The 27,799-nt window shown below is 35.5% G+C and overlaps 1 protein-coding gene across 1 annotated transcript in view; it reads right to left on the bottom strand.

The window, feature by feature from the left end:
• The window catches only part of PEX22 (peroxin 22), a 70,332-nt gene that overhangs the window by 24,739 nt on the left and 17,794 nt on the right, over positions 1-27,799 (bottom strand). Inside the window, exons 4-5 of the mRNA XM_089825486.1 lie at positions 5,114-5,170; positions 4,923-5,024 (exon numbers count right to left, since the gene is read on the bottom strand). Coding sequence (XP_089681612.1) covers positions 4,923-5,024; positions 5,114-5,170 — 159 coding nt within the window. The remainder of the gene's footprint in view (positions 1-4,922; positions 5,025-5,113; positions 5,171-27,799) is intronic.

Here is a 27,799-nt window from a genome sequence, read left to right as displayed (position 1 = left end):
CCATAAATCAGATATTGCTTAAAAATTATTTCACCTCCTAGGCATAAATCAGATATTGCTTAGAAATTACTTCACTTCCTGAGCCAAATTTTGATATGGCATATTGACTTAGTACCTCAGATGGAAATCTAAAGTTTGTTGGAATTTGATCGAAGAGGAGGGCATAAATTCCATGATAGCTGGAAATTGACTGGCGGAAATCCTTAGCCTCTTCGAATTTTTGAAAATCAATGGCTTGATACAAATTTCAGAGCTCTTACCCATGATGGAATTTCGGATATCTTGATCTAGTTGGAATATCACTTAGAAGAAGGGTGGAAATCATGAAAGCGTTGGAATTAATTTCATGGAACCATAAAATGCTTTAAGTATTATGTGTTTTTTCTTTGAGACGCAGAATTCCTATTTGTCCCTTGGAATTTTCTAAATATTGTCAAACAATTCCTTCCGTTTTCAGGTTTTCAAACCACCTTCCCCCTTTCATAACATCATTCTTAACTTGACCAATTCATTTTCTTTTCTCCATCCCAAACTTTTTCACTCTATTAATTGAATTTGGATGTTGAATGCTTCGACTTGATTTGAGGTTTGAAAATCACTCCTAACACTAGGGTGGAATTTTGGTATCCCTTGCAAATTAAATCCAAGGCCTAGTTGGGTTCCAACCAGGCCTCGAAATTCCACATTAATGCTCTTAATTCCTCACCAACTCAATGCTTGTTTGTTCTTACCTTTGTGTCAGATTCTCAACCCTCTCAAATCAGGTTTCCCACTTTCACATCAGACCGTCAATTTCATTTAAGATCAGGTTTCCAACTGTTAAAACTAGAGCTCGGAAAACCATGAAAATAATCAGCAATAAGAAAGAGACAAAACTGAAACAAAGAACACTAGAAATATCCTGGAAAAACCCTTCGAGAATGAAGGAAAAAACCCAATGACACAACACAAAATATCTTTATTGATAATGAAATGTTCAAGTGTACAAAATCCTTTGCTTGATTCAAATATATAACAATAGGAGTGACTCTTCACATTATAATCAAAGGTCTCTTGATATTCTCATAACTCCTATAATTAATTATAACTCTTTGAATATTCATGCCTCAATGCACGTGAATGACACATGTTATTTACATTTAATATTACAAATTAAACCTAAGTGTCCTTTTCAACTGATGGCAATAATAACGGTAATAATGTCCTTATTTCTAGAGATAAAGATCTCTATCGCAGCTACTATCTTCAACACTCCCTCTCAGCCAGATAGAGATCTTTTAGCTGAACAATCACACAAGATTGCAACTAAAATGTCAATGATAAAATCTCATCCCATATATCCTATAAAAACCTGTAACAATATGAAAATATGTAACAATTCCTCTTATTCATGGTATCACTCAACATGAAAACCTGTAACAATTACTCATATTCATGGAATCACTCAACATGAAACCCTAAAACAATTACTCATATTCATGAAATCACTCAACATGAAAAGATTTGCAAGACTTGCAACTAAGCTTTTATTCACGGACTCTCTCAACGTGAACTGTCATGGAATCTCTCAACATGACATCCAACTCTCATCACGGAATCTCTCAACGTGATGACATCATGGACTCTCTCAACATGATGTTCACTATTGCATAGTGAAAGAGTTATCATAGCTGATCTCACAATCTTATTTATTCACACAAGAATAGAAATAGGCATAATAAAAGCAAGACTTGGTTCCATTTAAGTCTCAAATTTTACAAATACCACAAGCATCACAATCATAAATGAGAATGAAGGAGATTTCTTAAGCACTCCCTCTTAATTATGAAGCTTCACTAAAATCTCCCTCTAAAGCTCAACATCTCCCTCTGGAGTATAATCATTATCTTGTTGCATCCTGCAATCAACTATCAATTGATTATAAATATCAATGCTAACAGCATACTATTTCTAGTTAAAAATTTATGATTTATGCAAAGAACAATGACCATAGAATACTTATCTCTTTGTTAGAGGCAATCCATTAATTTTTTATGTAATCTCTTATTAGTTTGCTCATCGATTTCAACCTTTTCTTATGATTGATTGAGCTTCAATGATGTTCTACCACTTTTGAATATGTTGGCGTCCACATTACAAACTCACATATGTGATTTATGAAGACCAATAACCTGTGTCCTGCTCTAAATGACAAGCATCTCAGCTAGAATGGTGTATGCCCCAGAAACAAGTTCCTAGATCACAAGTCACGGTCATGACTTCCTAATAGCAATTGTAGACTATAGAACATATCTGCCAAGAAATAATGTATCTCGATAACGTTGAGGCTAACCAGGGACATGAACTAATCTTGAACTGTTCGATACTAAGAATGGTATCCACCCTTGACAAGGAACTACAGAAAGTTCTGTAATTTTCTTTCCCAACACTAGAAATAATAAATTTGAATCTACAAAATATGAGACTCGATAAATAAATTATGAAGATCATAGCTTTGTCAATGAGGAAATATACACACGATATGGACTCTCGCCAAAAATTCCCTTTTTTTACCACACGATACGTGCACAAGAGAACTGAAGACAATGACTCTTCATCTCTCAATATAAAAGAGAAATGATAGAAGAAAAAGACGTTTCCAAACAGACATGATGCGATTAATCGAAATAAATAATTGTTGTCGTTTTAATTGAAAGCCCACCAAATGTGATGCTAGGTCATCGAATAAAGACATCACATACAAAAAAAGAAAAAGAAAGTAACATAAGATGTCGATAAGAATAGAACTATACCAGACTTCTACTAATGACACTTCACCGTCTTTTATTATTCTTGTAATACTCATGCAAAATAATCGATAAAAACAAGATGTCATTAGTATCTAAAACAAAACAATGGAGGAGAAGATACATCCCCAACTCATTCAAAAACTGATGATATTATCCCAAGCATGGCCGACACCAATATGCAAGTCCTCACAAAGGCAAGAATTGAAAATAAGTAGAAGAAAAAAAAACAAAATACGCTAAGTTGAGCAATTAATTGAACGCGGATTACACCTGTTAATTGTCGTTTCAGAGTTGAGTAAGTAAAAGCACTCAATCAACACACTTGCTTGTCCTTACAAGACAAAACTCTCGCACAAATGGCAACCAAAGTGAAGCTGAGTGAACCAAATAAGGTAATAGACAGACATCGCATCGTCTAGCTAAAAGGATATGCTCAATAGAGACTTAATAAACATCGCTCCATTCAAGTTGGAATCAAAATGATCTTGAAGTATATAATAGCCGATATTTATGAAGAAACAAAAGACAAAATAAGCCAGATCACAAGCCGCATATGAATACTATTAAAGAAAAATGCTGACTCGCATAAAACATGGTTGAACAGAGACTCCAAAAACATTCTTCAAGAGAATGGAAAAATAACTCTTGATCAACAAAGAAAAAAAATTTTTAAAAATATAACCAGACCATTATTGCAAATAGATCTAAATAAATCTATTGAAGCTACATCTTCCAACATTCCTTCATAAGCTGTTATTAACCTAGCTCTAATACCATGTTAAAACTAGAGCCCGGAAAACCATGAAAATAATCAGCAATAAGAAAGAGATAAAACTGAAACAAAGAACACCAGAAATATCCTACGAAAACCCTTCGAGAATGAAGGGAAAAACCCAGCCACACAACACAAAATATCTTTATTGATAATGAAATGTTCAAGTGTACAAAATCCTTTGCTTGATGCAAACATATAACCGTAGGAGCAACTCTTCACATTCTAATCGAAGGTCTCTTGATATTCTCATAACTCCTATAATTAATTATAACTCTTCGAATATTCATGGCTCAATGCACGTGAATGACACACGTCATTTACATTTAATATTAAAAATTAAACTTAAGTATCCTTTTCAACTGATGGTAATAATAACGATAATAATGTCCTTATTTCCAGAGATAAAAATCTCTATTGCAGCTACTATCTTAAACACCAACATCAGATCAAATTTTCAATATGCATTCAAATCAAATTTCCAACCACATATCAAAATCAGAACATAGGTTTTAAACCCTGCCCACTACTAGATCAAAATTTGGTGAAGTGTTTGGACGACTAGGATGATCAATATTTTCCTTTTACTAACAACATGTGACTTACAAAGCACTGCCAACCAAAACTAAGCCAACAGACAAGTAGCCTATGAAGCAATGCTGCAAAAATGTCACAACAGACAGTTTTTTAGGTCACTACTGAGACACTAAATTCTTTTAGGAAACCCCCGCTTATAAACATTCCACAAGAGGATTATTTTTCCAATCACCTTAAACCATTCTGACATGTACAGCCCTCCCACCCTCCAGGTTCAAACATGTTACCTCCATTATAAAGTATACATATCTTCATCACCAAGCCAATTCAGAATGTACCCTTGAGGACCACTAAAACCATGCACAGGTAGTTTGAATTTTCAGAATATTACACAGATACAAGTTCTTATAATTCAGGTCTGCATTGTGTACTTGTACAATAAAATTAAATATGCTTAAACAAAACCACAAAGTTTGTTATCATTGGCAATGTCAGGCAATTGACAAATTGAGCTTTGCAAAATTAAGCTGCAATTGAAATTATATGATAGTCTTTCCGGTCATGTGGTGACACTCCCTTTTCTTGCAAACTATTTGATAAAGCAATGAAGAATCCTATAGATTTATATCTAAGTAGCTGTCAGTCATCAAAAAAATTAACTAAAATGCTCAAGAGCTAGAGGTGTATAATAATTGCACAGCAATTCACATTATATATTCTCCCAAAGAAAGTCCATGTAGCGTCAATATTAAGGCTGAGAAAAACACATTAATAAGCCAAAAACGTTCCCTTAAATACAGAAAGAGAATACATTAAATTCATACCTCACTTTCATCATCAAGAACCCTTGCAATGAGATAGAGATCACAAGATTTTGCAATCTCCAATAGGACATCCACAACAGAAGGCCTCACTACTGCATGCTTCTGTAAATATACAAATGCTATCACCTTCTAGCTATTTCAACAGAAGTGTTTGCACACAAAATTAGCAGTCAAATGTAGTAGGTGTCTACCTGCAGATCTTCTGGAGTGGACTCCTCAAGTATCACACCAAGCAATTGACATGTAACCTGCATGAAAATAAATGTGCGGGAAACGTACATCAAAAGAAAATTATACCAAACCATGGCTTATTTTTGTATAGAGTATCATTCTTGCTTACCAAGCTTACCTAACAATCAAAAGTAGAAGAAAGATCCTCAGCACTACAGTTTCATACATGTCCTTCAATGTCGAACATTATATAAAAGTATTGTTCTAATAGAATATTCTTTATTTTGAACAAAAATAATCTATCTTGCAACAGGGTTACATGAAAGTATCTCTCAGACTAGAATAGTTACCAAATCATATCAAATAAGACCAAATTCCAATAGGATATGAATTCTTATAACACCAGCTGATCCAATCTAATATATTCCATTATTTTCGAAGTTTTCTTTTCTTTTTGCACAAACCCTAATCCTAACTGGCTATATTTTTGCAGATATATAGATACTTATTAAACCTGACTCCTAAACTATTTTCTGGAATTCCCAAGTTTTGAGTTTAACATAATTGCAAATAAGTAGAGGCTCCCAAGTTGGACATATGTTAAATAGGACAGAAAAGCTTGCATCTCAGCCTGTGCCCCAAGAAGCAATCAATGAACATGTATAAACACTGTAATTCTTTAAAAAAAAATTGAAGTAATTAAGAAAATATTTTTGTTAATCAATAATGTTTCTGGTATTTGATTGTGTAAAATTTTTAATGAACATTTTGGATCACACTCTCTGATCCATCATCAGGATAGCAGCTGCAAAAAGCTCGCGAAGAAGTTTGTTGCTTGCAAAAACCTTTAAAAGGGTCATAATAAAAAAGGCATGATAAATAAATTATGAAGCAGTTCACTGGAAATGGGAATAAAATTTCTGTTTTGAAAACATATAAATTAGCCAAAAGCTCAAATTATTAAAGACATCCAAGATAGAATAAAATGAATTCTGGAAGATGCAATTTACTTCCAGATTCATCGCCTTGTAAATGCTAATACTCACCCATAAAAAAGTTTAGATGCATTTTCCAAATGTGAAACAAGAATCTTTCTTATGGATCTGAATTTCTTGTTAATGTAATAAAGACATACAGGTGCTTTTAAACTTCGGAAAAAAATGGAGCTGACAAATTTATCATCTTGTGATGAAGTTCAAGGAAAATTTACACAACACTCAGTTTGGATTAGTAAAAACCTAAGTTGCAGATTCAGAAGCGGGTTCAGAAAGGGATACGGAATTTGGATGCAGGATGTGGGGAAATAAAAATTGGATGTGAATGCGGATGTGGTAGGAAGGAAGCACGTGCGTGTATGTGAGCAAAGAAATTCAAGAATCACCATTGATCAAGATTCAAGATATTTCATATGTGATAGTTCAACATAAAACAGTAACTTCATAAACACAAATATTCAAATTGAAATTCAATAGATAACAAGGGGCACAAGCGCCAGAGTTCATGCCCTCATAGATCTGCATAACATGAATAGTGATACTACAAACCTATTAAAATTTCAAACTGAATTTTAGAAAGCACAGAAGAAATAAGTTCTAGAATTAATAGTATCATGGAAACAAAGCAACTTCTGAAGAACACAATTAGATAGAATACAAAGTGTAAAAAAGTAATCAAATGCTTTAAGGTCAAGTTACAAAGATAAAAACCTTACTATTTTAGATGTTTTCAAGCATAAGGTAACATGGCAACGAGAAATTGCAAAATAAAAAGCATAGTTCAATTGCAATATTTGTGGGACTAAGATCAAATAGCTAAATATTTTCTTTTATTATTAAATAATTATTTAGATAATATAAATTATTCAACTTCTATGAATAAAATATTAAATAAATAAACATAAAGAACTTCTAATTTAAATTTTATTTATATTCTTAAAATAGAATAAAATCAATTTCTACTAGAATTACTATTATGAAAGATAAAATATTTAGACAATATACAAAACTGTCAAAGATAATTCAAATGTCATTATTGAGAAAAATCACAATATATAAAAGTTCAGAACTCATGTTTTGTTGAGTGCAATAATTTATCTTTTAAACATATTGGTTATTCTACTTTCACATCTCTCCAATTATAAAGTGATGGCCATATACAAGTGCCCATCTCATTCACTGACAAAAACGCACATCTAGAAATTTTGTCAGCAAAAATATCAGTTCTATATCTGCTAAAATTATATTTGCAGATTTCAATGTTAAATATATTAGTTAAACCTGGGAGGAAGGGCAAGTGGAACCTTAGTTGAAACATGTTATTTTTCTAGATGCATGATGTGCCTTGTTATGCTTGAACTTCGCAGTCACATGGCCACATAGGAATGAAAAATATATATTATGAAGAAATCCAGTCTCATTACATGGTCGCTACACATATTCAGTATATTTTGGAGTCTTCATTACACTCTTTGCCCTGGAAAAAGTCTGTTGAACATAGGCTTGTCAGATTTGTTTCTAATTTCATGATATTATTGATTGGAAAAAGAAAGTAATGAACTGTTGAACATAACCTTGCCAGATTTGTTTCTAATTTCATGATATTGTTGATAGGAAAAAGAGGGTAATGAATATCATTTGTTTGTACCATACGCCTCTGCAGAAATACATGGGTATGATGGAGCTTCGGCTATTTATTTATTTTGGTTCCAACATATTTTTTGAGTGCTTTCAGATTCGAGTAATTTATCATTTCATATGATGATGTCAAAGGCTGCAAAATTATATTTAATTAGGATATTGAATAGTTTTCTAGCTTGTAGACTTTGAGACTCTTTGAGCATCCCTCTTATTTGAAGATAAAGAGTAGCTTATGCAAAGAAGCTTTTCTGCAATTAATTTACGCTATATGTATAGGAGAGGAATATTTTTTATTTTATTTTTACAAGCTCATAATCAAGTTGAGAAGTTACTTCCTATAGTCAATACACCCACTATTCGGCACGCATCTACTTGTTTGCATAATTTATAAGGTGACATTCAGTCCTTTGGAAATTAATTCATTCTGCAATTTTTTCCATTCAATCCTTTCATATTAAAGTCATTTATAATATAAGTTGCACTAAAATTTATTTTACCCTGAAGAGCAAATACCACTAAATGTGAGGCAAATAGTGATGCTAATAAACAGTTTATTTCAAGTAGAAGAGAAATCACTCCCAATTAAGTAATTGCATACAGGACAGAATGCATAAAATATATCTGAATATACAGTTTTGGACCTCAACAGTCCAACAAACTGTAAAATATTTTTAAATTAATCAATCTTTACATGTATAAATAAAATAGAATTAAAAAACTTTTATGTTGCATAAATAAGTAATTATTATAGATTAAAATTGAGTTTAAGTAAAATATAAAAACTGTAAATAAGTGTATGAAAATAGTTTAATTTTAAATTTGATTTTTTATAAATAAATTTAAGTTAATTTTAAATTTGATTTTTTATAATAAATTGATTAAGTAAAAGAGCAATGAAATTTATTGAAAAATAAGAAAACAAAAGTTTTAAAGAAGACTTAAAAATTAAATATTTATGTTTGTTAAATTTTTATTTTTATTTTAATAATAGTTATAAACAAGGTTGCACAGGGACAGGGGTATATGGGGTGCTTAGCATACCAGTACCGGTATGGTTACGGGTATGGATACGGTTATTTTTCATAATAGGTGATGGGGGTACTTGGGTATGTCAAACTTTATTTTTAATTATACTTTTATATTTATAGAAAATATGAAATTATGAGTCATGACAATGGTTTTCCAAACAAGAATAGTGATAAAGTTTGCAAATGTAATGTATTCTTTTCAGTTTCAGATTTGTTATATGTTTGTAATTATAATATATGATAAATGTTTAGATGCATAACAGAGAAGGCAGACTTTAAACATGAACAAGAAGATCATAAATCATATGCCAATGACATATTGCAAATGATAAACTTCTGACTTGAACAGTGATAAAGTTTATTGTTAATCAATATCGTATCAAAGTTTCAAACTGATTAGGTATTGAATTAAGCTTGATAAACAACAAGCTGATACGTAGACCCAAAAACCAAAAAAAAAAAAATCAGAAATCTTAATCAAGGTCCTTAGCTATGATGCTCTCCACCTAGTACCTAGTACTTGGGATGTGTACCCGGTACTTGGGTATGAGTACCATGGGTGTGGGTACAAGTACCTATGCAGCCTTGGTTATAAAGTATAATTACAAAATACTATATTAATAATTACTTCTAAAATGTAAATATTTTTTTTAAATCATTTAGAATAATTCTAAAAGGTAAGTTGAAAAAAAAATGTTAAAAAGAATAAACTGCGAAGTTTTAATGGTCAAAATAATAATAATTGGCATAACATTTTGTATGCTGCCACATTTGGCATAGCCGCATATGTGTCTACCAGGGCAGTTGCCACCACATACGAAAACACACTTCATGTCCCTTCCATGCACTTCCACATTTTAACTCTTCAGCTTGGAAAATATTGGAATGGCTTTTGAGCATAGAAGTCTTGTACCCATTTGGAAGTTCTGGTTATTGCAAATTTTCCTCAGAAGAAACATTGAAGCTGAAATCTGATTTCACAGTGATAAGTACAGTGAGTTGGTAATGGTGTTGGAGAATAAAAGCCTCAGCTGACTGTGCTGGTTAACCTAGATTTTGCCTTTTAAAATTGGTTTCAAGTTTCACAATAACAGTGACATTTTGGGAAATGAGACTCCTCTTTATTTCCCCACCCTCCCTGTTATGATTTCTTATTATAGGAAATATTGATAGAATGTGTGAACTGCAACTTCAACCTGGGCCCCTCTAGCATCATCTCTGGGTGGTCTATCATTTGAGATACTCGCCTCATCCAGTTTGAGAATTCTGGAGTCTGGGACTGACCTTCCATGAATACCTTTGCAAGACATTTTGTTCTATTTTCTCAGGCTGGCTTTGGTGCCATGTTGAAAGCACATAACAGTAAGGATTCTATCAGTAATGAATCTAATGATACTATCCTAGAATATCTCGGTTACACATTTAGTTGCTCTCTCATTTGAATTACTCTTTCTATATAAATTGTGATTATATAAAATATAATTTGACCTTCCAATCTAGAAGATCTTCTGTACACATCTGAGTGCTTCACCACTTAGCCATCTTGTTCTGTACAGTATTATATTGAGTGTGGATTATTGATCACTTACTAGTAGGACAAATATCAATCAAGTCCAAGCTGACTTAGGATCCACTTTGTCTAAATTTACTGAATAAAATATATACACAAAAACAACTAGCAATTTACTTGTATGGAAATCTATATTAAGCAGAAACATATTTCTAAAAATGAGAGCTGATTAACAATACATCTTGGTAATGCAACATAGCCTATTGTTTCTTGCATCATTTGTTCTATTTTAGACTGCAGCAACATCTGGTTTTTATCCAAATAAAGGAAATGAATTGACCAAACAGTGAAAACAAAATTGGGACTGTACAGGTAACAGTCTGCAGCTATAATTATGCATTTGCTGCTCAACCATACATGTGATTGAAAGCAAACAGAAGCCTTCTATTGAATGTTCAGGGGACTATGGCACTGATCTACTTGGTCTGATGATGACTTCCAATAAGGAGGGAAGAGGAAAGGTTCAAAAGAAACATGAGCACGACCACAGATGAAATAGTTGCTGACTATAAGAATTTCTATGTAGCCGGTCAGGAAACCACAACAATCCTCTTGACATGGACGATGATATTGCTGGGAATGCATCCCCAATGACAAGAGAGAGCACAGGAGGAGGACCTGGAAAAATGTGGGAAAAATATTTTCCAAACACAGAGACTGTCAATGGTTTAGATTTTGTAAGAAAGCAGACTCTAAGTCTTAAACTTTTCTGAAATTCATTTTTCCAATAGTGGTTCTAAATTATCTTCTGTTTTCACAGCATCCTGCTTGGAGTTTAAACTATGTATAGAGTCTTTTTTAAATAAAAATCAAAGATTATGCAAATATGCTTCGTTTTCATTTTTTCTAATTTTCAGGGCAGAAACTTTGATTAGAAGATCAATTTTGTTAGGTTCATGTGATTGCAGTTGAGGACAGATATTAAATGAATCCTTGAGACTTTATCCACCTCTCGTGTTAATGCCACGACAGACATCAAAGCCAATGTTGCTTGGAAGGCTCTCAGTTCCTGCAAGTAGTCAGCTTGAGATTCCTATTCTTCAAATCCATCACGATCAAGCATAGTGGAGAAACAGTGTAACAGTCAAAGAAAAGAAGTCTGAGAGAACTATAGAGTTATGGCATAGTTATTAAGGTGTTCCCATTTCAGTTTCGTAGGAAGCCCTACAAACAAACAAAGACACGGATAGTTAATGATCTGATCTTACTTTTTCTATGAAGCATAACATATTGTCATTTGCTGCCAGTAAAATAAATCTGTTTAGGCTTGGTAGACACTAAAATGATGCCCTGGTGGATCTGATGGGTGAAGCTTTGCGTGCTATACCAACTACCTCAGGAAGCAAGTATATGTTAAACTCATTTCAAAAGGATTCTATTTTTGTGTTTTTTCAATGGCATTGCCCAATTTCCTACCTGTTCTATACCTGTAAAAGGAATTTTGATAGAGAACTAGGGCTTTCATCGTGGAAGACAAAAACCCTAACCACAATGTTTGATTTATAATATAAATAGATAAAGATTGTGCAGATGCACGGACGCAATGATCCTTTAAACCTTTTATCTCTGTTTTCCATAAGGGAAAGCTTTGATCTAAAAATATTTCAAGCTTATTTAAAAATGGAGAAAACAAGCCAGAATGTGAGGCCCGTGGCTATACAGCCACGAAAATGCACTTCCTTTACATTGCTTTTTGTAACTTTTGAAAAAAAATTCTAAGTCCTCTCCTTCGTAAGAAAGTGCATTTCCGTGGCTGTATAGACGTTGCCGAATGTGAGTCCCCTGGTTCAATTTTCTTTGCTTTCACCTTCCGTTTGGTACTAAGACATTCGTATGGAAGCAAAAAGAATATCAGAATAGCAACAGACAGCTGGAATTTGTTGTGAAGCAAACAAGCCGCATTTTCCCCTAAACTATCAAAGCAAAACAGGCAAATATGTTTCACACCTTTCTAACCCAATTAATGGTGCTTCAATCTAACACTTCTGTGAACATCATCCTTGCCAAACTCTATTCATCAATGTAGCAGGCTTCAAGCTTCAAGCTGTAGCAAAAGCATTGAAGACTACCAGCGTTAATTGGACCTGTGATGGAAGACACATTGCAGTGGGTCTTAATAATTGTAATGTACAAATATGGGATAGAGAGAAATTGATAGCTGAGGACTTCGAGATTAGAGACTGAAATATCCCCAATAGATATTTACCCGTTTCTTCATCAAAATAATATTTAGAACTCAAACATACGAAGTTGCATTATAAGCCAATGATATACATCCGGCAGATTCTCATAAAATATCTTAAAACATGTTATTGCATTATACAACAGCAATATAATAACTTTTATTCAAAGTCCAATCTTAAACACAGTTTTACAATCGGATTGGAAATGCTAAGAAAAGAACTTGTAAGCACATGTGAGACACCTAAAGTGACATCTCCACGGACAATGAGTTTGTGTCCACTACCTCCTGGCACAAGGGTTTTAGTTCTCCTGTTGGATGAAAGGTGAAGTTTTTTCTGAATAACTCTCGCACAAGAGAAACTGTACTCTGAATCATAAAACCAAGCATACCCGAATGAATGAGCCTCTCTCCTTTTAATCCTCAAATCTATGACACTTCGACTCCCTTCCTGTCTTTTCATCTTATCTCTCCTTGTCATTTTTAGTCCCCTTTATAATACTAAATTGACCTTTTATAATTTTAACCCACGCTCTTATAGTCAATTTTAATATTATATGAATATGTCTTCAAATGTTCTAATGTCCCAAAAAGAGGACATTACAATTATTCCCTCCTCGAGATTGCTTGTCCTTAAGCAATCAGTACTAGGATCCCATATGAATCTGCAGGTAGCTCTGCAGCACAATCTGAAACAAAACCTGACGCATTGCAAAGCGGAGTGTCAAACTGCAACCCATCCATCAACCACATCTCTCAATCCCATGTTTATCTATGAAGTATTGCTGCATCTGTAGATTGTAAAATTCTGATCATAATTGCATCCGGTCTCAAAGTGTGTAGAACTACAACAAAATCCTCAAAATGTCGTAGATACATACAGTCAACACCTAGATCCTAAACTTTGTTGTCATGACCAGCTGATATGATGAGGTAGAAATGTATCAAGGAGCTATGTATAACCCAGTACCAACCTAAATCGCTGATGTAAGAAACGAGCTGCTCAAAGGCTGAAAACAACACCAAGGGGACATCAAATATCATACTATCCTCATCAACTTGGAGAACCCCCAAGTACATAGTGCTATGAGTAAGAATGAAGCTGAAAAACCATTCCCTAAGATTGAAACATAACTCACATCAATACTCCACCAAGATCTATTCAATGGCTGATGAATGAAATCCATCCAACTCCTATATGGGTTGAAATCGGGAACCGTATTTGGGCTGACCGAAGGATGAGAAATCGTAGTCAATTCAAATCCTATGACCAAGATTCACCGTCAAGAACTGTATTTGGATCCAATATACTCTCAAGATCATCCTCTTCATGACAATCAAAATGAGTTTCCTCATTTATCTCAAAAAGGGGATTATCGGAAGTCCAATCAGCATCTACTTCAAACATGGGATTGTCTACAAGTTGAATGTGATCTGAAATTTTGGTACTTGGTCTTTTGGGGCAACTACCCAAGTCCAACTATCCAAGTCATAAGTTTGTTGAAAGCCATCAAGTTCATCAATTACTTCTTGAAAAAACTCCTGCCTCTCTTTACCCTCATATTCCCAAAAATGATTCGTGATGCTAACCTGATTTTCCATTTCTCGAAGGGAAAACAGAGTATCATCCATTGCCTCATGAGCATACTTAAGCTCCCTATTGAGCTCCATAACCTCATTCCTTTCTTTATTTAATTGATCAACATATATTCCAGCAACCTTAAGAATATAATCCCTGTCAGAAAACAAACATAAATAGTCTGATTTCATAGATTCAACGGCTTTTTTCACTATCTACAAATCAGCAATAGGCCAATCTCCTTCCACTCCCTTTTGAGTCTTCCTATTGAGATCATCAACCATCCTGTGAGTGCTATCATAACGTACCAAGGATGCCACAACCTTGTGTTCACTAACCTTCAGCTAGTTCTTTAAAGTATGCATCTTATTATTGTTATATTGAAGCAGCTCATTGTCTTGCAATGTCATCTTGGATTGTTCCTCTAAATTGTTAACATGTGTATAAGAAACAGATGGTTCATCACCCAAGGACTCCAACGTGATATTACTTCGAGTAATACTGGCCTTATCAACATGATTGTCCAAGCTAACCTCCAAATGACCAACGTAGAAACTTGTATGTTCCTAATCCATAGTTGGAATCATCTTATCTATAATTTTCCCTGCACTGATCTGAACTTCTTTAGCCTCCTCTTCGTTATTACAATTCCCACAAACAGGACCGGGTGCACTAGTGTCCATACCCATCAAGCAATTTTGTTTCTGCCTCATAGGGATTCCTTTAACTCGTAAACCCTTCAAGTTCTTCACTATCAATTGCAAAACTTTCTTCATCACCACATCATTGTAGGCTGTTGTAGAAGATGTTATTCACATAATCTCATTGACACATGAAGAAACCACAAGTCTAACCAGTTTATTTGGATGCTCCATGAGCCTGGACTAGACCAAGGTCACCATTGAAGGTTTTAAAGCCCAATTTAAGAGTCTACAATCTGCCTGCTCTACATTGGTCAAGTAAGTTTCTATCTCTTCCAATTTGGATAGAACATCATTTGAAGATTCCATTTGTCCTAATTGCAACCCAAGTATTTATAGCCGACCCAAGTGTTTTTTTTTTGCAAGTTTCTCAACTGTTCACCATTAAAGGTGTTATTAAAATCTTTTTAAAACACCTTGTGTTTCAGATTTTCCATTGTCTTAATTAGCTTCCTTAAAATTGAATTTGGATGCACTGAAGACTACACCTGATTCCACCAAAAAAATTCCGCACATTTCTATTGTGTCTGCTTAAACTCAGGAAATCTATCAAATAGTTTGGAATCAAACTAGATATGGGATCAATAAATGTTGCAATATGCTGTTTCTGCAATAAGCAAGAGCCTATGTAATATCCCTAATGCCAAAACTTGAATTTTTGTAACTCAAAGCCTGATTATCTCAATTAATTTGCTTTACGATACCAAGCAGCACTGAATATGATTAAACAAACTTGAATAACGGTTAGCTGGAAAACAAGATGAATACAAGAATCCAGATTGAAGATATTACAGATACTGAAAAGGTCTGTTTCACTACTCAACAATTTAGCTCCTTATTAAATTTATTCCTAGAACAATATCTCCAGATGTTGGTCACTATGATTTCTATTACTGGTGGATTGCTAACCTGTCTGTGGTCCAATCAAAACTTCGAGTGTCTACCCGGTTGCCATGTAGTGTAAGATGCCAAGCCCGTACAGCAATAACAAATTTATAAATAGAATAGCATTAATTTAACAAAAGAAATGCAGGTGGTTACAATACGTTTCCAAAGACAACCAACAAAAGTTTTATCCACCCAAGTTACACTCTGTAGTTGTCATTAGTGTTTATCTTTGCACCCGATTCTGATATGGAGTGAGTCTACTTGTCAATACGTTGAGTATAGATTCATGGTGGTCTGTGTTTGCAAATCAATGCTCTCACGCTCATGGCTAAGGATCACGTGGACCTGCACACTAGTTATACTACCCACAATGATGATTGATCCTACTGTCAAGAGTTACCGAAGAAGATGACGGCTTAGGCTCACATGAATGAGATGCTTCACACACAGAGGATAATGATGCAACCCGTGTTGATTCTGACAATTCACCAGTGTTTGCTAGCAACCCGTCCACCACACTCAACTCCCAACAAGTTGTCTATGGTGACTCTGAGTTCACCCGCAACTCCAAATACTGTGCCCCACCCAGCAAAAGAGAGCACAAGTTAATCCGACAGGTCTGGCTTTCGTTGTTGTTATCCTGCTGCACCTAAGAATATGTATCCCTGCTTGGCTACTATGATATCCACCTCTGTAGAAAGTCAATTTCAAATTTGTTCTATCATTACTAGGTAACGCACACATAAAATATGCCGATGCCAAACTTAAATATGATTCCCAATGGTGTTGAAACAATTTTGACGAAGCTTGTATGTGTGCTCCCGTGAAACTTCCTTCTGACCAATGTGTACTGATGCAAGAGCATCCTAGGGAAGTCAGCAATCCTGTATGATGGGGATTCAACGTTAAGTTGTGGAATTATGGTTTGCAAGGTTAGGGATGTGTTGGAGACATGTTTTTGAACCTTGTCCTATGTGCGCATAGAGATTGGAGTTATCATGTTGAAGTTAGAGTCGTTTTTACCTTGTTGGAGATGTGTTCTCTGGTTTTTGGGTGCCTATTGCAAGCCGTGTATCTAATTATCCTTAATGAAAGAGAGGATTTTTTTTCAAGGATTCAAGAGGGCCTAGAGTACTACCTTCAATCAAAGGAACAAGTCCTAATTAATTATGAGTTGGGAGATATGGCAATTCTCCTAGAGTATCGATTTCTATCAGTTTACGTATCTGATTTATGCACATGACTTTTGAGATGCATGCACAAATATCCTTGATGAATCAGCCTTGGTGCACTTAAGGGGTTGTAGAGGACCTAAATTACTACCTTCAATTAAGAGCACAAGTCTTGATTCAATTGGAGTGAGGAGATATCGTCGTTTTCCTCGGGTATCGATTTTCGGGCAGTTTTCGCGAAAACGTGTGGAGTTTTTGTCTTGCACAATTTTGTATGAGGAATGGGATCTTGTTAAGATAGGGACATGTTATTGGGTCATGTGTAGACCTAAATATAACTTGTCATTTAGTTTTGTTCATGTTTGGTCTAGTTTTGGTTTACTCGTCCAAGATGGACCTATATTGTAATTAAATGCTTGACTAGCCGACTTGTCACTTAGTTGGCTATATAAGGAGCTTGTGTTGATGTAGAAATCATTATGGGATTATTGTGGATCAGGATTTGAAGGATTCAATATCATTACTAGAGGAGTAGCTGAGATAGCGAATTTGGAGAAGAGCTAGTGGTTGCAGTTTAGAAACAAGAAGGTTGCTTGGTGGCTTGCGAGCACAAGTTGAGATCTTGGAGGTTTCTACCAAATCGGTGTTGTGTTATAGATATGGGCTAGCTAGGATTTGAGTTGGATCTTGAGAGATCTTGCTGAAATATTGTAATTGCTTTGTATTTCGCCATAACCGGGAAGGCCTTACAGCCTGGCACATTGACTGTAATCAGTTGTTTTTTATGAATAAAGAGTTGCGAATTGGTATCAAATCTTGTGTTTTTGTTTATATGTCGTTGTGTGGTTATTTGTTGGGGGTTAGGACATCTCCATTGAGGACTCTCCTGCCTTGTATTGCATCAAGTTGTATTAGAGTAAGGATTGATCTGGTTTGTTGAAGATTATCAAAGCAAGGATTGATCTAGTTTGTTGAAAATTATCATGAGCGAAGGTTTGATCTGAGTAGAGATTATCAAAGCAAAGGTTGGATCTAGTTGATTATTGCAGAGGATTTGCAAATATCTTGGAAGATGCCTCCGAGAAGATTGGACCCTAGGGCAGCTAATGATCTTAGTGACGTTGTGGACAAACGACCGCAGAGAAGGTTAAAACGGATTTTAGATCTAAATTCGAGCAGGTTAAATCGAGTTTCCAATCTGAGATGGCACTGATGAAGAGTGATATGATCGTTGAGATCATAGGTGCTACAGGTGGTCTACCTCGGCATATGGGTACCAAAGATGGATGTAAGGAAGTTGTTGAAGACTTTGAAGTCTTTGGATCAAGCAGTGGAGGTAGAACTGATCGTGTGGATAGACCTATGGGAAATAGGGCTGATCAATTTGCTAGGCCTAGATCTCAGTTGAAATCAAAGCATAAGATGGAAATTTCTAATTTTTCAAGTATTTTGAATTTTGAAGACCTAATTGATTGGATTGGTGAATTGGAAGACTACTTTGGGCCTGAGGATATTGAGGATCCACTCAAAGTAAAGTTGGCACAAACTAAGTTGAAAGGACATACTGCTATGTGGTGGAAAGAATTGTAAAGAGATAGACAAGAAGAATGTGAATTGAAAATCACTAGATGGAGATTGATGCTGACTAAGTTGAAGGCTAAGTTCATTCCTACTGATTAAGAACTTGAGTTATTTAAGAAATTGCAGAATCTAAAACAAAAGGATATGACTATGAAAGATTATATAGATAATTTCTACAAGTTGACTATCCGGTCTGGACATAAAGAATTGTCTAAGGAGGTGGCTAGATACATTAATGGCTTGAGATTTAATATTCAGGATAAAGTTGGTATGTTGAATATTTCTTCGATTGAGGATGCTTATCAATATCCTTTGAGAGCATAAGAGAAGCTGACAAGGAGACATCAAGGTAATCCTCGAGGAAAGGACAAGCAGGATTACTTGGTGAAGAACAAACAAATTGTTGCAGATGAACCGAAACCTGTTGAACAAAGGAAGAGATCAGACAAAGGTGCATCTAAGGGTAATTGCTACAAATGTCATGAAGAAGGACATAGAGCTTATGAATGTCCTAAGGCTGGTGACAGAAGAACTATTGTGGTGCAAGAAACTGAAGATTCAATAAATGAACCTAAGAAGGATGGGGGTAACTTATTGATTCGACGAGTGTTGCTTGGAAAGAGGACACTGGAACCTTGTCAAAGGAGGAATTTGTTTAGGACCCGTTGTAAGTCTGGTGGTAAGATTTGTAATGTGATTGTAGATGGTGGTACAACTGATAACCTAGTTGCAAAAGAGATGGTTCAGAAACTTGGTTTGACGAGGGTAAGACATCCTTGTCCTTATAAGATTGGTTGGTTACAAGATGAACATGCTTTGGTAAGGGAGCAATGTTTTGTTGATTTCTAGATTGGGCAGTATAAGGATCAAGTATTGTGTGATATTGTGGACATGGATAGTTCGCATATTATTTGGTAGACCTTGGCAATATGATTGCAGAGCTATGCATGATTGTGTCAAGAATGTGTTTATGGTTGAGAGAGGTGGCAGGAAGCATTCACTGATTCCTTTGCAAAATGGAGAACTCAATAAGAACTTGAGTATTGGTAGCTGAGTTGAGTTGAAGGATTTTGAAAGGTTTAGAGATCAGCGTGGAAAGCAAACCTGTTGAACACCAAAAACAGATGTGAAGATGACAGTTGCAGAAGAAGAATAAAGGAAAGAATGTACAAGTGGATGTAGTGGAGGACATGTATGTGAAGAACCGGTTCGGGGTTTATGTGATGAACCCTGAAAGATGTTCTTCCAACCATTAAAAACATCTTTTCTTCTCACATGGGGTGTCTGATGCAAGAGCATCCTAGAGAAGTCAGCAATCCTATATGATGGGGATTCATGCTTAAGTTGTGGAATTATGGTTTGCAAGGTTAGGGATGTGCTGGAGACATGTTTTTGAACCTTGTCCTATGTGTGCATAGAGATTGGAGTTATAATGTTGAAGTTAGAGTAGTTTTTACCTTGTTGCTGGAGCTATGTTCTCTAGTTTTTGGGTGCATATTGCAGGCCATGCATCTAATTATCCTTAATGAAAGAGAGTATGTTCTTTCAAGGAATTGAAGAGGGATTAGAGTACTACCTTCTATCAAAGGAACAAGTCTTAATTAATTATGAGTTTGGAGTTATGAGTTGGGAGACATGGCAATTCTCCTAGAGTATCTATTTCTATCAATTTACGTATCTGATTTATGCACACGACTTCCGAGATGCATGCGCAGTTATCCCTAATGAATCAGCCTTTGCGCACTTAAGGGGTTGTAGAGGACCTAAATTACTACCTTCAACTAAGAGCACAAGTCTTGATTCAATCAGAGTGAGGAGATATCGTCATTTTTCTCGAGTATCGATTTTCGGGCAGTTTTCACGAAAATGTCTAGAGTTTTCGTCTTGCGCAATTTCATATGAGGAATGAGATCTTGTTAAGATAGGGACATGTTATTGGTTCATGTGTGGGCCTAAATATAACTTGTCGTTTAGTTCTGTTCATGTTTGGTATAGTTTTGGTTTACTCTTCCAAGGTGAACCTATATTGTAATTAAATGCTTGACTGGCCGACTTGTGGCTTAATTGGCTATATAAGGAGCTTGTGTTGATGTAGAAATCATTATGAGATTATTGTGGATCAAGATTTGGAGGATTCCATATCATCAGTAGAGGAGTAGTTGAGATAGCGAATTTGGAGAAGAGCTAGTGGCTGTGGTTCAGAAACAAGAAGGTTGCTTGGTGGCTTGTGAGCACAAGTTGAGATCTTGGAGGTTTCCACCAGATTGCTGTTGTGTTATAGGTATGGGCTAGCTAGGATTTGAGTTGGATCTTGAGGGATCTTGCTGAAATATTGTAATTGCTTTGTATTTGGCCATAACCAGGAAGGCTTTACAGCCCAGCACATTGACTGTAATCAATTGTTTATATGAGAAAAGAGCTACGAATTGGTATCAGATCTTGTGTTTTTGTTTATATTCTGCTATGTGGTTATTTGATGGGGGTTAGGACATCTCCATTGGGGATTCTCCTGCCTTGTACTGCATTAGTATGGAAAATGGGATTTGCGTGTTCGACCAATTAACAACTAAGTTCTAATATTCCTTCAAGGTAACGGCTCCAGATTTTCGAAATGAGTGCGAAACCGTCTCAAAATTTCAATCGATGAACATAGGCTTCAACTATTGGAGTATGTAAAGCTACGCCAATGGCCATCATGGAGACTCTTATGTTCCTTCCGCGACTAAAAAAATCTTCCCTTACAGTGGCACCTTTCCAATTCAAGCCACTGTTATTCACCGCAACCTCAATAATGTACTTCATCGGATGTAGTCGAAACTTGGAGTGTATGGGAAATATTTGCTCAGTTAAATACATGTTCTCCACCAAATATTTCTTCACAAATATCTATCATAAATCGTTGTTGCCAAATACTTACCACTGGTGAGAAAAAATAAGCTTCTAAATAATTGGGAATTACTTTAAATGTTTTCTTCAATATCAATTTTGTCAATGTTCTATCCGCTTTCAATATCTACGGCAGTGACAAACCATTTACTAGCGGACACCACTAGTTATCAACAACAACACTTTCTTCTAAGAATTAGGTTATCACAATGGCTTTGAAAGATTAAAAAAATATAGTGTCGATAATGACAAATGGTTTGAGTCTTTGCCACTTCAAACCAGAAGCATCTCATGGCAATGACAAAACACAAGGTCACCACAATCGCACCAGGTATCGACACAAACAAAGACCCCACGATATAAATTACTAACGTATAACAATTGCTATCCCCTCAACTGGTAACTGCTTCCATGTAACTGCACAAAGAATGATGTTAGAAAAGTGAAACACCTGCCCAAAACTGCTCACGCAAAGAAAAAGACCTATAGTTGCTCATGCACAGTCTGAAGGACGCTTGGTTCTTGTTTCTACCGTTTCCAAAACTCATTCAAGTCACTCCAAGATTAAGCGATGGCTATTTACAAGTTCTTCCTGTCACAACCATCATTGTTAGCCCATTTTGCTAAGTCGATTAAATATGATAGTTTAGAGATGGTTCATGCTATTATTGGCTTTTGAAGCTCTTTACATGTATATTATTGATGGGTCTTAGAACTCTGGCAACAATCAACTTCATTGAGATTCTATTCCTTCAAGCTTGATGACAAATCTCTATCTGCACCATTTCTAATGGTTCTCCAGTATTCTAAGTAGACAGACCCCAATAAATGTATGCCCAAAATTCAATCTCATACTCCAAATATATCCTCTCAACTTAAAATGTTTCTGATAAATCCTTACAGAAACTTGTCTCTGTTATAACTTCACAGGCTGGCAGGAAAACCAGCTCTGATACCACTGAAATATCCCCAGTAGATATTTACCTGTTTCTTTCTCAAAATAATATTCAGAACTCAAACATACAAAGTTGCATTATAAGCCAATGATATGCATCCAGTAGATTCCCATAAAATATCTTAAAACATGTTATTGCATTATACAACAGCAATACAATAACTACCATTCAAAGTCCAATCCTAGAAACAATTTTATAGTCAGATTGGAAATGATAAGAAAAGAACCTGTAAGCACATGCGAGGCACCTGAAGTGACGTCTCTACCGACAATGGGTCTACGTCCACTGCCTCCCAGCACAAGGGTTTTCGTACTCCTACTGGATGAAAGCTGAAGCTTTTTGAATAACTCTCACAAGAGAGAAACTGTAAACTAAATCATAAAACCAAGCATACCCAAATGAATGAGCCTCTCTCCTTTTAATCCTCAAACCTGTGACCCTTCGACTCCCTCCCTCTCTTTTCATTGTATCTCTCCTTGTCATTTTTAGCCCCCTTTATAATACTAAATTGACCTTTTATAATTTTAACCCACGCTCTCATAGTCAATTTTTATATTATATGAATATGTCTTCAAATTTTCTAATGTCCCAAAAAGAGGACATTATAGAGACCTTTCTGGGGTTAAAGTCAGGTTGTTGTATCAAGTCCTCTTCATTTTCAACAACTGGATAGCATTGACCACCAGGAGATATAAGCAGTGTTTGGGAATGGGTAAATTTCTTCTCACTAGAAAAATTATATCCCTCAGTCACTTGGTCAACTACTGACTCATCCAAGGTTTGAACACACACTTATTATGGATTCTCATCCTTGAAGCTTCCATGTTTGCTTACACTGAAAGAAAACCAAGCTAGAGCTGAATACGTTGTACACAAACAAAATAGAAGCACTGGAAACTCGTCTCGCCTGTGACATTTATATTTGACCCTGATACTTACCACTTTCTGCACTCTCTCTATGCAGAGATTATAAGAGGGCAAATTGGTACAACTGGCTAGTGGAGGAAATGACAATAAATGCACATTTCAGACCAGTGGTGGAGCATTGCCACTCACTGCTTAGACCATGCTGCAGTAGATGCCCACCATGAACAATGACACATTGGGTTGTAATAACCTTATTTGATGTTAAGAGTTACAACATTAGCTCTCCCATTTTAGTGTCTGGGTTCAGAACCATTTTGTTCATCAATAGTTCATAACAGATTTTCCAATACCACCTACCCAAAAGATATTTTAGAAAGATTGAACAATAAATATATTCCACCAACAACATCTGAGACAGTTTTAGAGCCAGCCATATTGACTCATTCAAAGGTTTTTTGGTGACTTCTGCATATATTATATAAAATCCTTAATAGGTTAGTTGTTCTTTTACCTCCAAGCTTAATTTATGTAGAATTCTGACTAGAATATTTTGATAACGGGCAGTCCATAATTTTGTGACCAACTTTTATATACATCTACCGCATCTTAAAGCAGCCCCTCACAGTGTTTATTAATCCAGGAAATCATGGATGAACTTATGCAGAGTTGATGAGAGGGTTCAAAGCGTCTAATTTCACAGACAAGCATGCAAAATTTGTTTGATCACTCCTATTTTAGTGTCTCTTTTATGAATTCTCCATTTAAACTTGCAATCTACCTCTATATTTCTATGTTCTCCATTTCCATGGGCAACCTCTATATCTCCACCCAGTTGGAAATTCTTCTGACATCTTATCTACTAAAGGGGCAAAGAGCAAGTCGACGACCTCACAAATTACCCATACAGCCATGAAACCCAGATCCTTGATTAAGAATATTTTGTCCCCAAAAATCTGCAAATAAAGGTCATATATACAAAATCTCTGAAGTTTTGTTCAAGGGTTTACATTAAGACAATCAACTCTGAAACCTACTGGGCTATTTTGAAGGGACATTCACCCTAAAAAAGAGTTTTGCAATCCCCATATTCATCCTTGACCCAACCATGCCCTAAGAAGGTCAATTTTTCTGAGAAACCCCCTACTCGTCCACATGAGAGAAGTTAAAACTCTATCATTATCCAGATTTTGACCAAATGCTCCATAATCTTCCATTAGTGTAAACATATTATCTGTGCATTCAAAGCAGAAAATCCATATGGAGCCAACTTACGGCAGCAGAAGTCACTGCAAAAATGAAAAGGACTCACAAAGGTAACATGCCCTAGCATGTTCAATAAGTTCTGCCACAATCCTCCTTCAAAGGAAACCTTATAGTCAATAAGTAGGAGATATTTTCCACAGCAAGTCAATTTGTGATATTGCATCAAGATTCCACTGTGTAGTTTTTTAGTCAAACTCATTGACCCATGTTTCATGAGCAGTGATTCACATGAATTCATCTCTCATGAGAATAAATGGAACACTTAGCACTCATTATATCTAGGTGATGCTCACAAAGGTGATGCACCAGAACTTCCCAAGAGGTCACTCGTCCCAGTACTCTTGTAGCTCAAGCATGCTTAACCATAGAGTTCTCTCCAAGGTTAAGCCCATTTTGCTTGCAACCCCATTCACAAAGTCTTCAACAAGTGTTGTGCCATATGAACTACTCATTATAAAGCCCCTTGAGCTCATCAATTGATAAGAAAGATAGTTTCCATAGCAAATCAAATTGTGATATTGCAATCAAAATTCAACTATGCAGTTTTTTTTTATCAAACTCATTGACCCAAGTTTCCAAAGTAGTGGTTCACAAGAACCAATCTCACATGACAATGAATGGAACACTTTACATTAATGCATCTAGGTGATGCCCTTAGAGGTGAAGCATCGAGACTTCCCAGGAGGCCACCCATCCTAGTATTACTCTAGCTCAAGCGCACTTAACCACGAAGTTTCCTCCAAGGTAAAACCCACTTTGCTTGCAATCCCATTTGCAAAACCTTCAACAAGTCTTGTGCCTTATGAGACATTCATTATAAAGTCCATTAAGCTCATTAATTGATAAGTTAACTGTGTAGTTTTTTGAGTCAAACTCATTAATTCATGTTAGAAATAGGAAATACTGGGGCGGGGGGGGACCGGTGTTTCACAAAATTTTGCCCGAAACTAGATATCTTTAACAACTTTATAACTTGCATATGAAAGTAAACTAACTGTGTTGAACAGTAAAGACAAACATGGAATAAAGTAACTCATAACGACATATGTTGTTAACTAAGAAAACCCTAGCCAAGGGAAAACCCCGGTAGGGATGGTACCCACAAAATGACGTATCTTGTGAAAGATATTGATCCTGTTAGGAGTCTATTACATCTGTATAGTGTCTCGGTCCTTGTTAGAGGACTAGGCCATGTTAGAAGCCTCAACCCTATTAGGAGTTATTATATACAATTTACAAATGTATGCAAGATGACCCCATTGCCAAACATGCAATATACAATAAAATTCTTTAATACAAAGATAGATACAAAAACCTTTGTACTGCTGCTGATATCTTCAATATCTGATTTAGCCTTTGCTGCTCTTCATAGAACATTATCACAAATCGCATTCCTCTAATCATACATCAAAATTTGCATCATATATAATCACTTTCATATCATGTTCGCACACAAAAACATTACACTTAACTTCACACTTACAATTTCTTTTATATCTTGCTATTCCATAATTATTTCCAGTGTTGGCCTTCATACCTTTATACACTTACCAAAATACAAAATTATCTCCTACCCACTTAGGGTTAACATCTAAGATGTTGCATCTAATTAGTTAAGTAATTATTTTGGTAAACAAAATAATTCCTTAACCCAAAATACTTATTTCCTTATCTTACTCAGTCCCATCAATATTGCAACTAGTAAAATCATTATTACTCTATGCATACTAACTGTACTGTCATGCGCACTTGCATAAGTCATCCTTATAGTCTCTACTAACCGTATCTAACTCTGCACGTGTAAATATGGCTTCTATGAACTGTGCTGATCAAAACTCTAAATATTCTATCAAGTGAACTATGTAACACTTGAACAATTTTCTAAGTTTACATCCCAAAACTTCATCCTTATGACCTGCTCACTTCACATGACTTATATGTTGCCATAAATGACAACATCATGCTGACTAATCTAGCCAAATTGCCAACAGTTTCATGACTAGTGGTTGCAAGAACCTATCTATCATAATAATGAATGAACTTTTAGCACTCATTACAACTAGGTGATGCTTGTAGAGGTGAAGTGTCGAGACTTCTCAAGAGAACACCCATCCAAGTAGTACTCCAACTCAAGTGCTCATAACCATGGAGTTTCCTCCATGGCTAAGTCCACTTTGCATGCAACCCCATTTGCAAAACCTTAGGCAAGACTTGTGCCTTATGAACTATTCATTATAAAGCCCCGTAGCTCATCAATTGATAAGTAGGAGATATTTTCCAAGGCGAGTTAAATTGTGATATTGCTTTGTGTTCCATTAATTCTCATGACAGATGGTTTCTTGTGAATCCTTTTTCATGTGTAGATGACTCAAAATACACAATTGAAACCTTATAGAAATATCCCAATTTGACTTCTTGTTGATAATATCTCCTACTTATCAATTAATGAACTTAAGGGGATTTGTGATGAATGGTTCATATGGCACAATTACATCTAGTCTCTGCACAAAGGTGAAGCACTGAGACTTCCCAAGAGGTCAGCCATCCAAGTACTACTCTAGCTCAAGTGCGCTTAACCTCGAAGTTTCCTCCCAAGTTAAGCTCACTTCGCTTGCAAACACATTTGCAAAATCTTTAGCAAGTGTTGTGCCTTAAGAACTATTCATTATAAAGCCTCTTAGCTCATCAATTAATAACTAGGAGGCAAGTCAATTTGTGATATTGCCTTATGTTCCATTTATTCTCAAGACATATGGGTTCTTATAAACCTCTTCTCATGTGTCGATTGACTCAAAAAAAATACACAATTGATATTACAATAATAGATAAGTCGTCTATTATTAATTAATGGTTATCCATTGTAAATATCTAGTTAGCTTTAGTTTGCTTTCATTTTGTGACTTTCTCTGTTAGAATAGAATGTTTCTATTCTTTACGATCGTTTCCTAAGGAAACATCGTTTTGTTCTTTTGTATAAATTGACCTTTCGGTCTCTGATAATAACAAGCAAGTATTTCCCAATTACTTCCGTAATATGCTATCAAAGCGTGGTTAAAAATTTTTCGAAAATAAGAATTGCACTGAAATTTTTGGATCATTATTTTTTAAATTATTCTGCACATCTGCTTCATCATACCTAGTCACGTCTAGGGTTTCGATTTTCCTTGATCTTTGCTCAAGCTTACGGGTCTGAAAATTGCGAATTTTGTTTCCCACCTGAAAATCACGACCATTTGCAAATCGCAATTTTCTGTTGGAGTTCTATCTACAAATCGCAATTTGCTTGAGGAATATCACGCACATACAAGGCTTATCTATCCTTGTTAGATATTCTGCTCGTGTTCCAGTTCTTGGGGCTTGTTTGTTGGTGAAAAATCGTGACATACAGTATCATTTT

The sequence above is a fragment of the Cupressus sempervirens genome, chromosome 4 (genome assembly GCF_028749045.1).
Source record: "Cupressus sempervirens isolate cs-2001-9-10 chromosome 4, ASM2874904v1, whole genome shotgun sequence".
NCBI classification, from domain to species: Eukaryota; Viridiplantae; Streptophyta; class Pinopsida; order Cupressales; family Cupressaceae; genus Cupressus; species Cupressus sempervirens.
This window is presented reverse-complemented; position numbering and strand designations above follow the sequence as displayed.